We start from the raw sequence: 14,521 nt of genomic DNA, 5'->3' as shown, positions 1-14,521 counted from the left end.
GAGTGTGACATTTATTCACCATGCGATGCAAACTCAAATCAATTATTCTGAGCACTAAGTAGAGAATGATCAGAGTAGTGACAGACCACTTTTCCTTTTTGATGGGGGACAAGGCATAGTGACTTGACTTCTTTCATTCTTTGTGGGGTTCACATGCACTTTCCAACTCAACACTCCCACACATTCTATTGGTCATGAAAGAAACTTCGGTAGGGCTTTTTGACCAAAGCGACTCTCACACGGAGTAGGACTAGCGCTTGGGTCGGGTGGACCAAAATATACGAGATTTTATATTTTTGTAAGAAGTGTCTTATAAATGACATGGTTGGACACTCCTACCTAAAGTTTTCTTTAGTTTAGGAAAATTAATTGCCATGCCAGTTCTAGCCAAGGCAAGCAAACGAGATCGAGAGGGGTATACAAAATCGAATAGTGAAGTTTCTCTCAAAGCTACAGAATTTATGGTGCAAACATTGCTCATTTACAATGAGAAAAGATTAAAAAAGGACATAAGAGGTGATTTCACAACCTCCTCCCCAAGCGAAGATGGCTCATACCAGCAACAAAGAGCATCATTTCTATTCGAAAGATTCAACGTGCTTATATGGTTAATCGCTAACCGGTATCAGATCACAAAAACTACATCCCAACCAATCCACTTCACGTTAATACAGAACTCTATGGATGTACCACCAGTCTTATCGACCGAATAAGGTTCGGGTAAAAGTAGAAGCCGACTGATTTGGAAGACTATGACAGAACGGCCAATCTCGCAAAATATGGCAAGGAAGCATCTGATAAAACTTCAATCTTCTTCTTACGCGACTAACCATCCCTGGTTTGAGTTGATCTAGATCAGTATTGTTTATCACCTAACTCCGAGGCATAATCTGTACGCAGCACATCATGCTGTTGCCTAAATATCCCAATTATAATGTATGGGCATATAACCATGCCCGACATAAACAGCGTGAACTGCAGTAATGCAAACAGTACTTAGACAGTTTGCCACAGCAAAAATAATACGTAAATCTACAAGGTATGACAAGATGAAAAAACAGGATTTACCAGAAGAGGAAGCGTCAAGAGACTCCATATTGGCCACAAAGCGAAGCAGAAGCTGCCAAAAAATAAAGAGCAGCAAGTCAGAAGCAGTAATTGTAAACGTACCACCTGATGAATGTAAATGGAATTGCAGTATGGTTCCTCTTACAAGCAAAAGGAGATGCCGCCAAGTAGTGTCACAAATGGCAAAGCAGATATACTTGCTAATTCCCATTTCTCGTCAAATCTCCTTACGCTCCATGCCGACATACTCGTATAAAAGAAGATGATAATGTTTAAAACTATGCCCGCCATCCCAAGGTATAAAGGCAATCTGCAAGTTATATAAAATAGATAAGAATGAAAGCTTTAAAATGTATATGTATCCCGATCAGTTAAAAGTTAATACACCATATAATTCGTGACAACTACTGAATATACGCAGGCAAACCTTGCTTCTCCAGTCGCTAAAAGAATAAGAATTTTCTAAACAGCATGATTATGCTTGTCTTACACATAACCCAAATCTTAAGCAAATATACGCACAAATCACTTGACCATAAATCAAAATCACATAATCCAAATTCTCATTTAATAAATTAATATTACAATTGCGTGAACAGAAATGAAGAGGTATAGGCTCTGTCAAAAAATAGCAAGCAATACATCAAACATAAGTTTAAGCTCGGTCAAAGCTTGCAAACGCAATCAATTCAATGGGAAACTACCAAATTTCCACGAGTATGTCTTGTATCGTTTCCCAACAACACAAGACTGAAAAACCAAGTCATACAGTATACTTGTCCAATAACACTAGCAATAAAACAGTAACACATATCACTTATCACAACCCTGAGGCACAACCCTTCTAACAAATGAACAAACAAAATAACTAGAGGTGCAAACTGAGAACAATTCAAGCAAAACCGATACCTTCTAATTCGCTCATCATGGCAGAAGAGATATATCAAGTTGGATTTCCTGTCACCATAGTACACAATGAATGCTGCTGAGGCAAGCCAAAGGACATTCTCAAAAATCTCAATCCGTGACCAAACTTTCGGACTTTGTGGGGATGAAGTGCGCATAACCGAGCATGCATCATCCTCAAGATCATCGCCGCTAGATGCATAGCCCTGGCTATGTCTCTGCCTCATGTATCCGGCCCCAGTTGGCGTACCACTGGACATCGATACAAACAATATGAACTACACAAACTATAAGAATCTCAAGCCGCAGAATCTGACCAAACCACGCTAATCAATCACTAATTAAACCCCCACCGGGCAAAATTCAATTCTACAAGGAATGTAGTAAACTGTTCTACTCTCTCTGCTGCTCCTAAACCTCTAATCAAATTTGGAGCAGCAATGTGTTTCTGTATCTATGAAAATTGAATGCAATAATCTAGTAATCCAATCACCAATATCACCTAAAATTACACAGGTCCACCACATGCTCATCAAAGAACCAATAAATCTTGATAAACCAAAGAACCCTTATCAGAAATCCAAATTCCCGCAAAACCATCTCGAATTCCAATACAAAAAACAAGAATTTCAGAAGAACAAACCCATCTGGTCCTGGAGTCCAATACCTTCCTCCAACGAATGCTTCAAAGTCTTCAAACACAGTTCCCGAACTCAACCTCCCGTCGGAACCCAGACGCCAATTTCATCGGTTTCTCCGATTTCCAGACACCAATCCGAAGCACGCAGCAGTCCTAGTAGAGGAGAGCAGAGAGAAAGAGACAGAGAGAGAGCGAGCTGTGTGTAAAGGCTGTGTAACTAACGGAACTCTAGAGGGGTATTTTGGTCTTTTGGGTCTGTGCGAGCGGGTGCAGGTGTTTGGAGAGGGAAGACAGAATTGGATCAACGGAAGAAAGAAAGTGTCTGGATTGGATTGGAAGTTTGCAGGGACTGGGGAAGAAGTAATTAAGGATATTATTCCTTTCGTGGACGTTTGAGAACAAGAATGTCAGGAAAGAAAAAGAAGCTTCCAATTTTGATTTTAAATTTTTTAAATTTCCCTCTTTAATGTTTTTGGTTAGGTAATATATCTTGATTTATTAATTTTTTAATAAAAAACAATATGGGTGAATAGAATAAATTGAATGTAGAAATAGGTTAAATGAGTTCAAATAAAATTTCTTATAAAAGAATTCGAGTTTAGATGAAGAAAAAAAAATGAGAACACTCGCATAACAAATCTGACTAGTTATCATGAAATTTTTTTTTTTTTTTTTTGTATTATGTAGGTAAAAAAATTCAAACTCAGCTGCAACCATTAAAAGAATTGTGTCACTAATTGATTTAATTACCACAAATTTATTATTTTTTCCGCGTGATAGAGAAAGCTGAATTTATTGACTACACAACGGAAAGATTGAGATGGTTTAAAAGTCACGCCAATTAAAAGTTGGCGAGGGGTGATTGGCCCAAACGCGAAACGTCTAGGTTCATCCTCCCCAGTTGACTTTTGCTTTTCTTGTTGATTGCCTGCTTCAAAGGCAAGCAAGCAAATTGCTGGCTTCAATTTGGCATTGTTTCGCATGCTTGCAAAAGGAAGAATGTTGCATTCAGATGTTGTTAGCGGCCGAGGGTTGTGTTCTGGATTATGAGCCACAATAATATTTTGCCTCTCGGATCCGGCAGTGCCGATCTCGAGCCAGCCAGTCCGGGATGCTAGAGCTATTGCCATCTCACTCAAAAACAAGGTTACATTTTATTACAGTAGTTAATGGGGGCAAAAAGTAGGGTGCAAAGGACATGCCACAATGGGTTATGGGATTGTATATCGATTACATGACGACGACATTTGTACATAACATAGAAAAAAGAAAAAACAACCAGCAGCTACTTCACCGTCAGTTACCGCCTCCGTTGCACAGGCTAACCAAGTCCATCAGTGTTGAATATAACACTTCCAGGGATAGATGACCTAAAAACTTCCTAGTTTCTGATGCAGCATCGGAAGCGTCTATACTGAGTTTTTGTTCCTCTATAAACCCTCCGTCTATGACCAACCACCATGAGATACATCCTTCACTGTCTTCTGGGTCCACATGTGCCACCAAACTGAGTGTTTCGCCCTGATCCAGCTCAAATGACAAACAAAGAAAGTCTCGTTTTGCCTTTATTCCAACCGTAAGAGCTTCTTCATGAAGCCAGCGAATAACTTGACCTGCAACCTGTCGCCAAATTCCACAATCATGTTAAGCACGCATGAGTTGTAGCGTACCACATGCAACCATATGCAAACAGACATCACAAGACACCAATGGTGTGTTTGCCAATAATCTGTTTTTCACAACACTACCCTTTTTTTTAAATAAATTAAAACCGGTTAAACCACCTCAGAAATATAAGAAATACCTGCTGCAAAATTATCACGGGAAGATCTGCCAAGTCGCAATCGTATCTGTTCATTGAACAAATTTCCTCAGAATTCTCGTTGAACAGGCCAACCACATTAGGAGCACCTTCCCCTTCTACATTGATGCAATCATCTGTTACAACCACCTTAGTATGAAACTGAGACTTGGCAACGTTCCTCATGTGACGCATGTCAGATGCTCGGGTTTGGCATGCATGTAGAATAGATTGAGGAATCTTCACAGAGAGCATCCATGATGATGTCCGTGAATGCCAAGTGGGGTGAGATAACAGCTGCAGATATGGTACCCCTTTAACCTACAGAATCATGAACACAAGTGAGAAAAAGTTCAACCAAATTTAAATTCAAGCATTGATGTCTTCACAAGAATTTGAGCTTTACCACATTTTCCAGCTCCTTAAGAACTTTGTTTGAAAAGATCCGATGAGCCAAAGACAAACAGAAATGACCAAGAAGTCCAGAACCTTCTTTGGCTGGTTGACCAGATACTCGAGCACCTGTTGAAGTTGGTATATCCTTTGCTTTGACAAATACATGCTGGTGAAAAATCTGTTGCAGATATATTTCACAACTAATTTGATCAGGAATTACTGACTTTATCTTTGGGGTTTCCGGTTTATCATCCTCTGGGAACTGCAGGCCATCCAATGTGTCCAAAGGTAAAATTGCATTCTCTATGTTTTGGGTGCTTGGACTGTCAGCCGTTTGTTCATCTTTAGATGGGATAAGTGATATGAACACAGAGGTTCCTTCACCAATATTCAGTTGCAAATAATTTTCTTGTATTCCAGTTACATTGACTCCTAGAGTTTGATTGAAGGCTTCACGATTTACCAAATTAAACACCTGGACCATAAGACCAGGAGTTAAAATCCATTAAAAAGAAGTGTGAAAGAGGGATAAATAAGGAAAAAAAGAATGTGAAAAATATACCTGCTCATCGAAGATTGCTTGATGAACTTCACGAAGAAGTGAATGCGTTTCTTTAACACACTCATCATCACTTACAGATTCTTTCTCAGCTTCCCTTGATGAATAGGCTTTGGTTTTACTGGATTCAATTGGAGTATCACCTGGATCAGCACCAAGAAACCCAAATTGAAGAGATCGAAATGAATTTGGAGGTAGATTAATCGCCAGCATGCCAGCCGAGTCATGTTCAACACGAACTGTAGACAGAGCAGATGGACGAAATATAGCAGCTCGATCATATAATGAATTGTCAAACAGATCAATGGTAAAGCCTTCATTTCCAGAAGCTGAAGCTGCCATACGCTGCCGCTTAACTTTCCAGTTCTGCTGCAATCTATCCGCTTGTCAATATACAAGATGGAGAATATTGTTCAAGAATATATGAATACTATCGTACCAAGTTCCTTTCACTCATGCACAAACAGAATATCACAACTTCTAAGTTACCCAAATTCCTCTGTGCAAGAAGAAACCAACGGGCTTATTGAAGTTGTTTATAGGTGATACAAACAATGGACGCAGAAATATACACAATTAAAGCAAATGGCTTTGCTGGGTGATAAGAAAAAATAAATGGCAAACAAACTAACATCACTGCCAGAGCATCACTAAACATTGCAGATTCACCTGATTAGAGCACCGTAAAATCTCGCTTCTCGAGCAACCTGTCGGTCCAAAGCTTTGGCAGACTGCTTAAAATACTTTCCAAGATGCTGAAATGGTAATCAATAACACATAAACAGATATCCACGAACAATCAAAACAAAAAGTTACCGAATTTAAAAAATTTACGAAATTTACCCTGAAGCATTGAAGCTTGGTTGCGGCAGACACAGCAAGATCAGACATAGCTTCATTAGGAAGCAGCTTAGGACGCGTCATGCTAGCCACTGTTACAGCATCGTTTGTTTCTACCTGCACACATTCACATTCCATTAGAATCACTCAATCACAGCAAGCATTGCTCCTTCAAATGAATGTCTCCCCGAAATCGAACGAAAATCGAAATACTTACAGTGTTGATGAGATCTATTATAACGGAGAGCTCCTGGTGCGCCAGCTGCAAGTTCTCCACCATGCTCTGCCATTGCCACTGCGTCGCCGCGCTCTCTTTCGAGCTCTTCTTCTGCTTCTTGTTCTCGTCCTTCTCCACAGCCCAGGCGAAATCGATTCTCCGAATCAAATTCTGCCGCTTCTCGTCGTAGCCTACATCACTTTAATTGAAGAAACAGACAATTAGGGTTTCCGAGAAAATAAAAAGTTGATGCCTGTTTGGTTGCCGAGAAAATAAAATCAGACATAAAGACGGTAAATAACGACGACGTACGGAGGAAATCGTTCAAGGCCGTTTTCTTCAATGACTTCCAAGCGCTTGATGGGAAGCTTGTCGAGCGAGATTTCCATTTTTCCGTCCATTTTCTCTCGATTTTTTCCGGGAAAGTGAAAATTTTCAGAGAAAATTCGGGCAGAACCCTAGGAGGAGCGGGAAGTGGGGAGCTGGGTACTGAAAGGGAAAAGTCACGGATTGCTTTGTGTAAAAAGATGTATTTGCCTATTCCGGGCCTTTTTCTCACGCCCATTTTTACTTATCATACATCCTCTTTAATTTTTGATCATCCGATTAAATGAATAGAGAAAATCAATAGCCAAACTTAATAATAATATGTGAAATGAACTGTTATTAGCATTCCAAAAATCTCATTCTACACTCCTTACAAGTGTATTTTTCTTTCTAATTATAGAAAGTTTGGAGTATCAAATGAGATTTTTGGAGTGCTATAACAATTCCTTATGTGAAAAGTAAAAAGATGTATGTGAATGGCACAACCTTTTTCTAATAGGGTTATTCTTGTTGACCTTTTAAGTTTTAACTGGATTTTTAGTTTTCGTATGGAAAATGATGCTCGTCGGATTCTTTTCCTGAGGATCTCGGGAATCCCGTGATCATGATCGTTCATCGTACATCGTGCGATCAGTTTTTGTTATGTACTATTTATATTTAATTTTAAATTTTAAATTTAAAATGATTTCTAATCGCACGATGTATGAAGAACAGTTATGATTACAGGATTTCCAATAAAATGATCTGACAAGGGTCATTTTCCTTTCTTTAAAACCCAAATTGTTTCACTTAACTTCTTGAAACTCAATGAACGATGAATGTCTCATATTGGTAGGATTTTGTTAAACTTTGCTACAGTGACACTAATGGGCCTAAAGAGTCGATTGAAGACGAAACTAAGCATAGAAGAGAGGCAAAGGCAGAATAAGCAATGTTGGAGGCAAGGCTCCTAAAAGCTCATATCAGAAAGAGTAATGCTAGATAAACTAACTTTTAAAATTAAATTTGTAAATGATATGATGTGTCACTAATAGTAAATAAGCACGTTAATAAACATTTAAGTAATAATTCAATCATCAACAACTACGTCATACTATTTACAAATTTTAGTATAAAAAGTTAGTCTCCCTAGCATTGCCCTACCAGAAAATAATCTTTAAGTATGGAAGCCCCCTCACTTCACTAAGCTAAGTACTGGTTCGGTACAAAGGTGCTTTAATAAAAAGTAGGTATAAAAAAAACTGAGCTAAAAAATGTGTTTGATAAACACTTAAAAACAGCTTATTTTCACAATTTTGGGTGAAAAAAAAAACCGAAAACGTGAAACAACAAAAATGAGCTTATTCTTATAGCACAACAGAAGCAATTTTTTTTCAAAGCGAATACCAAACCAGCCCTAAAGGCATAAGAGAGAGAAAGTTATGTGAAAAGAAGTATGTTCGTATGAGAAATTTTATTTGAACTCATCTAACATCTTTCTATATCCAACTTACTCTCTACACACATATTACTTTTAATTAAATTATTGATATCTCTTTAAACCCAAATTTATTACCTAAATTACCCTCACAAACCCAATTCAATTTATAAATTTATCTTTACACCCATTTAGAAAAAAAAACTCAAAAACCAGTGTTCTGCATCTCATTCAAGAATTATTTGATGAGATGAGTGAAAAGGATGAGGTCACTTATGGCTCATTAGTTTCGGGGTACATGTTTCATGGGTTTGTTAGTTGTTTTCGAGATAGTAAGAAGCCAAAGTTAACTAATTAGAATGCTGTGATTTCTGATTTAGTTCAGAACAACTGGCACGAAGAGGCATTAAATTTGATTCGCATAATGCAGGCATGTGGTTGCAAACCAAATACCGTGACATTGTCAAGTATTTTTCCCATGGTATGGTATTTATCAAATCTGAAAGTCAGGGAGGAAGTACATACTTATGTTGTTAGAAACAATTTAATTTGTCTGCACACAAAGGGATTTTGATCAAGCAAAAATCAATGTGCTGCAAGTGCTATTATACATCAATATACATGCAAAGTCGAGTTTTCTTTACCAAGCACAAAGGGATTTTAATCAAGCAAAATGTAAGAGCTTAATCATTTGGACATCAATAATCTCAGCTAATGCATCCCACAAAGATGTTGATACATCTCTTGGCCTCTTTTATGAGATGCTGAATAGCATGGTTCAATCAGAACAAGTGACATTTACATCATTATTAACAGCTTGTGCAAATCAGTATTCTTCAAAATCATCATCCATCGGGTTGGTTTAAAGCGACATTTAGCTAAAATGAATATAGGATAAAGATTGCATAGTGGCAGGGTTTGATTATTGAATGTGGGTTTATTGATAAATTTTAATTTTATTGTTAGTTTTAGCTTGTGTAAGATCCCACATGGACCAACAGAGAGGGAGTGATGTGCCTTATATGTACGTGTCCACCTCCATATAGCACAAGGCCTTTTGAAGACTCATCGGCTTCGGATTCCATTGGAACTCCGAAGTCAAGCGAGTTCGGGTGAGAGCATTCCCAGGATGGGTGACCCACTAGGAAGTTCTCGTGTGAGTTCCCAAAAACAAAACCGTGAGGGCGTGGTCGGGGCCCAAATCCGACAATATCGTGCTACGGTGGAGCCGGTCTGGGATGTGATAGAATGGTATCAGAGCCACTCTGTCGTTCGGTGCGGATGTGCCAGCGAGGACACTCCTTGCCGGGTTCCCCTTAAGTGGGGTGGATTGTAAGATCTCACATCGACCAACGGAGAGGGGGTGATGTGCCTTAAATGTAGATGCCCCCCTCCATATAGCACGAGGCCTTTTGGGGACTCACTGGCTTCGGATTCCATTAGAACTTCGAAGTTAAGCGAGTTCGGGCGAGAGCATTCCCACGATGGGTGACCCACTGGGAAATTCTCATGTGAGTTTCCAGAAACAAAACCGTGAGGGCATGGTCGAGACTCAAAACGGACAATATCGTGCTACGGTGGAGCCGATCTAGGATGTGACATCTTGTGCTTGATAGTAATTATGAAATAAAGTAAAAAAAATAATTCACATTTAAAATTTAAGTTGTGTGTAGAAAGAAGTTACATGAGTTTAAATAAAATTTTCCTATTCATATACTAGAAACTCGCTGATAAGTACTAGATCTTAAAAATTGTAACCTTCAAGCTACTAATACATTTTTTTTTCCCAAAGTGAGGGCATCGCCATAATTTGGTCTTCCTCCACTGCCACGTTAATAAAGTTAACGTCGTTTGACCGAATCAAAGGCGTCGAAGTGAGAGTAACCAAGTTGACGACACTCGTTATGGAGCCGTTCCTATTTTGGATTTTAGTTAAATTGCATCAATCAACGGTTAGAACTCCTGCCATTTTAATTGTCCAATCACACCCATTTGCACATAATTTTGGGTTTTCAACTGCCAAATTCATACATATTGTATACCGGATTAAAATTATGAGATGAAACTTGCACATTTCTTTGGTCACAACCTTTGGTATATAACCATCTGTCTCGTATACGTATTGTATACCGGATTAAAATTATGCTTTTGCTCAAGTTTTCTGAATCTTGATTTATTTTTGTGGTAGAATTTGATAGTGAATGATATAATGGATGAACCAGATGACGACTAGAAGGTACTTTGAAATTGAAATCTACAAAATATATAGAGTTTGATATCGAAAAAGAAGCATATGATTTCTACGAGTATTAGTATTCAAAGAGAAAGTAGTGGCAATAAAAAAAAGACAAGTGAACTCACTTCAAGAATCTTTTCTTGTGCTAAAAAAGGGTTTCAATCCATAGATAAGCGAAATGATATGATTAAAAGATCAAGAGTAGAGACGAGGACTGGATGTGGTGCTCATGTGGGAGTTATGTTGGATAAGCGTAGTGGGAAATTTATATTTATACTTGTGCTAAACAACATAATCATCCCTAACAAACAAAGAATATGTTCATATATTACAATCCCATCGAAATCCACAGCCTCACAAGCCACTCAAGTAGACTTGGTTGAAGAAATGGGGATTCCACTTAGGTTGACTTATGAGTTAATAAGCAAACAAGTAGGTGGAGGAGAATCTTTGGAATGTATTAAGGTGGACCAAAAATATTATCATGGAACCGTACTTGGAAATAAAAAAATGGCATATGGAGAAGTTGGAGCTGTGCTACACTACTTTTCCAAACAAACTTCTATGAACCATACTTGGAAAAGGAATTGGATCGACCATTTGTGTTTGTTGGCTGTAATCATCACAAGAAGATCGTTGAATTTGGAGCAGCTTAAACCGATCTACACAACTTGCAACTTAAACCAATTCATGCCAAGGTAGAGAAAATCAAGTAGAAGGTCCAAAGTTTATGTTCTCAAGGCAAAAGGGAACGACATCTTCCAAATATCCACCTGTGGGCTGTGGCCTCTCATATTGTTGAAGCCGTCCAAGTTAAAGAGAAGGCTGGAAATTGGCCAGGCGGTGCTGGGAGGAGGGTTGTGGGTAAGGTGATGGTTGGTCGATGTGGATAACCGCCGGTAAGGTTGCGTGGTGAGGGGAGAAGGATCCAATGAAATCTTTTGGGAGGGTGGAATTATTTATGGCCATTGACATGTATATCTTCTATCATAGAATCTACTAAAATCCACTAAAAAATGAAATCCGATCAAATTCCTAATTTTTTTACTACACCTAAATTTGTATACACTTATTTAAATTAAATTTATTAAAATCGTAATTGACTACATATGAATTTAAATTAACTTTTAAAATGTCTTTTAAAATTTAAATTGACTACAATAAAATTTATAAGTGATTTAAAATCTTAATTTGACTAAACCATATCTCAATATGTATTTTTAACTGTCATTCGAAATTCTAAATTGTTTGAATGTACTATATTCCTACTAATTTCCTAAAAAAAAATTCACCCTAACAGATATTATGTTGTGACATTTCTTTTCCTTTCTTTATCGGTGTGAGTTTCCTTTCCCTCCTAAATGACCGTCGTTGATTCATTTTTTAAGCATCTAGGACATATTCAAGTTATTAAAGCAACAAATCTGCATGACCTTGGTGTATTCAAGTTAGTTAGAGCAACATATTCTCTCTTTATACTTTAATTTAAATTTTCTTTCCACACGTGAGCAACTATCTAATTATTAATTACTGCGACTCACATTTGATCAGTGTCAAAAATCATCCAAACTCGATAGCATAAGAGTGTAGGTAATACAAAATATTTTGGTGGAGGGATTGCATGTAATTTTACACAAATCCGGACCTGTGATCAAAGGCATGCAACTTGTCCCTTCCACCTGAGTCACAAATTCAGACCTTTGAAATTTGATCTAACGGCTAAAGTTATTATAACTTTTAAAATGAGCTCCTGTTTGTAGCCGTTTAATCAAATTTCAACGGTCCAAATAAGTTGATGAGAACAACTTGGTGAAAGGAATATGAGAAAACAGAGAGAAATAAAAGTTCACCAATTAATTAGCTAGTTTAGCTAGGTTGTCAGAAAAGCCCTTACGTGTTGAAAAAGAAATGAGTAATACCAATCTTGATATGAGTCATCAACGTGGAACCTACGTGTAATGGCCGGTCATCACCTATCTGGAAAAATCATCAGAAACCTAAAAACAAAAGCCATTACGAAATGCAGCAGCAGCACACCTTCCATTTCTCTCCTCCCAACTCTATTTATTTAAACCCTAATTTCTAGCCTTCAATCCAGTTTTCTATATATTTGCTTATTCCATGCCTCTCGTCCCTATCCTTTTTATTAAATATAGTTCTACCCAAATATTTTTCAAATATCATATCATTTGGATCATATGAAAGAGAGCATGGGAAATCCGCTGCATTTGAAGTCCTTGAATCACATCTCGATAGCTTGCAGATCAGTTGAGAAATCCCTTGATTTCTACCAGAATGATCTAGGGTTCTTCCCAATCAGGAGGCCTGGCTCGTTAGATTTCACTGGTGCATGGTATATGTATTACCACTGTTATTAATTTCCATTATTCAAGATCATATATAATCTGTATATACTTGTAAAACCAACAAGAACCCTTCAATTTGTTGATTTCGTTGTAGTTAGGATTCCGCTTTTGTTTCCTGGTAGTCACGTTTGGGTTGTGAATGCATGGACTGTCGTTTATAAATCTTATGCTACCTACTTTTCGAATAAAGTGTCCATTTCAACCAAAAATAATATATTGTGAGCTCTCTACTATGATTTTGAGACTATAGTGGATATATTATTTTGTGTTAATTTTGGTTAATTTTAATCATATATAGGCTATTCAATTATGGCATTGGCATCCATCTTCTCCAATCTGAAGACACTGATAAAATGCCCAAGATTAGCCAGATTAATCCCAAGGATAACCACATTTCTTTCCAGGTCTCTCTCTAGCTCCTTTTTGTACATATGTTCTCATCTTTCGTTTTCCTTTTCTCTTTAAGACCGATATCGCGGATGATATTATGTTGAAAATCACATGATCAATCTCTAATTACTGTAGTTAGACGGTTGATCATGTGATTATCAATATATCCAAACGTAGAACATACTTTTTAAACCACTTAACTACAAGTCTTCTTATGTTTTTCCATATGTGCATGTGTATTGAACCATTGATCATGTGGCATGACTAGAAAACAAAAAACATTTGTTTGTTTCTTTGCTTTGCAGTGTGAGAGCATGGCCTTAGTGGAGACAAAGTTGAAGGAGATGCGGATCGAGTACGTGAAGCGCAGGGTGAAGGAGGGTGGGATCAACGTTGATCAGCTTTTCTTCCATGACCCAGATGGCACAATGATTGAGATCTGTAACTGTGACAACGTTCCCGTTATACCCCTAGAAAGCCAACCTATATCAGATCCTGCAGCACGTATCAGCTGCAGTGCTCATAAGAACAAGTGCCACACCAGATCATCAGACAAGTAGTCCAAATGAAACATCAACAGCATCAGCAGCAGATGGCATATATGCCTCCCTCCTATGCACATCAAGAAAGATTACCTGCCTTCTGCATGAATGGGGAGTTTTTAGGAAGAGATATTACGTTTAATTTGGTCAACCAACTTGAAAATGTTCCTGAAATCAGAATGTGTATGTATTTGTTCCGATTCAAGTTTCATCAGTAAGCAGATAAAGTTATAAAAATAAAAATAAAAGCTTACCCACACACACGAGTACTTTTTTTCTACAATTTCAAGCTGTCGATGTGTTCAGGGCTTCTGTCTTTGGACATTTGGTGTTTTTGTACACTGTAAGTTCAGTGTGCTGTTGCGCGTGGAGCTCTTTTTTTGGAGGACAAAGAAGGTTCGGACGAAGAACAGAAGAAGGCTCGGCCAAAGAAGGCTCTGCCTCTGCCTTATTTTGCTTCTTCTTCCCCTTTCCCATATTGTTCTTCCCGTTTCCCATATTGAATATTAACTTTTGTATATGTGTATGAGTATTGAACTATTGGTCATGTGAAATGACTAGAAAAGTAAAAAAAAAAAACATTTGTTTGTTTTCTTTGCAATGTGAGAGCATGGCATTGGTGGAGAAAAATTTGAAGGAGATCGATGGGGATCGAGTACGTGAAGCGCAGGGTGGAGGAAGGTGGGATCAACTGTAATTAGCTTTTCTTCCATGCCCCAGATGGCACAGTGATTGAGATCTGTAATTGTGCCCCTAGAAAGCTAACCTATCAGATCCTGCACACGTGTCAGTTGTAGTGCTCTGAAACAACAGCAG

General features: G+C 38.0%; 3 protein-coding genes across 3 annotated transcripts; 1 reads left to right on the top strand and 2 right to left on the bottom strand.

The window, feature by feature from the left end:
- Positions 1-458: 458 nt before the first annotated feature.
- Positions 459-3,074, bottom strand: LOC137715526 (uncharacterized). The gene is made up of 4 exons (XM_068454880.2): positions 1,978-3,074; positions 1,214-1,378; positions 1,069-1,120; positions 459-975 (listed from the first exon to the last, which is right to left on the bottom strand). The coding sequence occupies exons 1-4, from the start codon at positions 2,232-2,234 to the stop codon at positions 856-858; spliced, it is 594 nt and encodes a 197-aa protein (XP_068310981.1). The 5' UTR covers positions 2,235-3,074; the 3' UTR covers positions 459-855.
- Positions 3,075-3,749: 675 nt separating this feature from the next.
- On the bottom strand, positions 3,750-6,947 carry LOC137743172 (RNA polymerase II transcription mediator). The gene is made up of 8 exons (XM_068483066.2): positions 6,740-6,947; positions 6,428-6,626; positions 6,214-6,327; positions 6,040-6,125; positions 5,374-5,746; positions 4,822-5,286; positions 4,419-4,736; positions 3,750-4,234 (listed from the first exon to the last, which is right to left on the bottom strand). Exons 1-8 carry the CDS (start codon positions 6,826-6,828, stop codon positions 3,911-3,913), a joined length of 1,968 nt encoding a protein of 655 aa, XP_068339167.1. The 5' UTR covers positions 6,829-6,947; the 3' UTR covers positions 3,750-3,910.
- A 5,500-nt stretch (positions 6,948-12,447) lies between these two features.
- On the top strand, positions 12,448-13,964 carry LOC137718442 (glyoxylase I 4-like). Its single transcript, XM_068457997.2, has 3 exons — positions 12,448-12,760; positions 13,072-13,177; positions 13,469-13,964. Exons 1-3 carry the CDS (start codon positions 12,606-12,608, stop codon positions 13,721-13,723), a joined length of 516 nt encoding a protein of 171 aa, XP_068314098.1. The 5' UTR covers positions 12,448-12,605; the 3' UTR covers positions 13,724-13,964.
- The last annotated feature ends 557 nt before the right edge of the window (positions 13,965-14,521 follow it).

The sequence above is a fragment of the Pyrus communis genome, chromosome 15, assembly GCF_041283825.1.
Source record: "Pyrus communis isolate YQ-2024b chromosome 15, ASM4128382v1, whole genome shotgun sequence".
NCBI classification, from domain to species: Eukaryota; Viridiplantae; Streptophyta; class Magnoliopsida; order Rosales; family Rosaceae; genus Pyrus; species Pyrus communis.
This window is presented reverse-complemented; position numbering and strand designations above follow the sequence as displayed.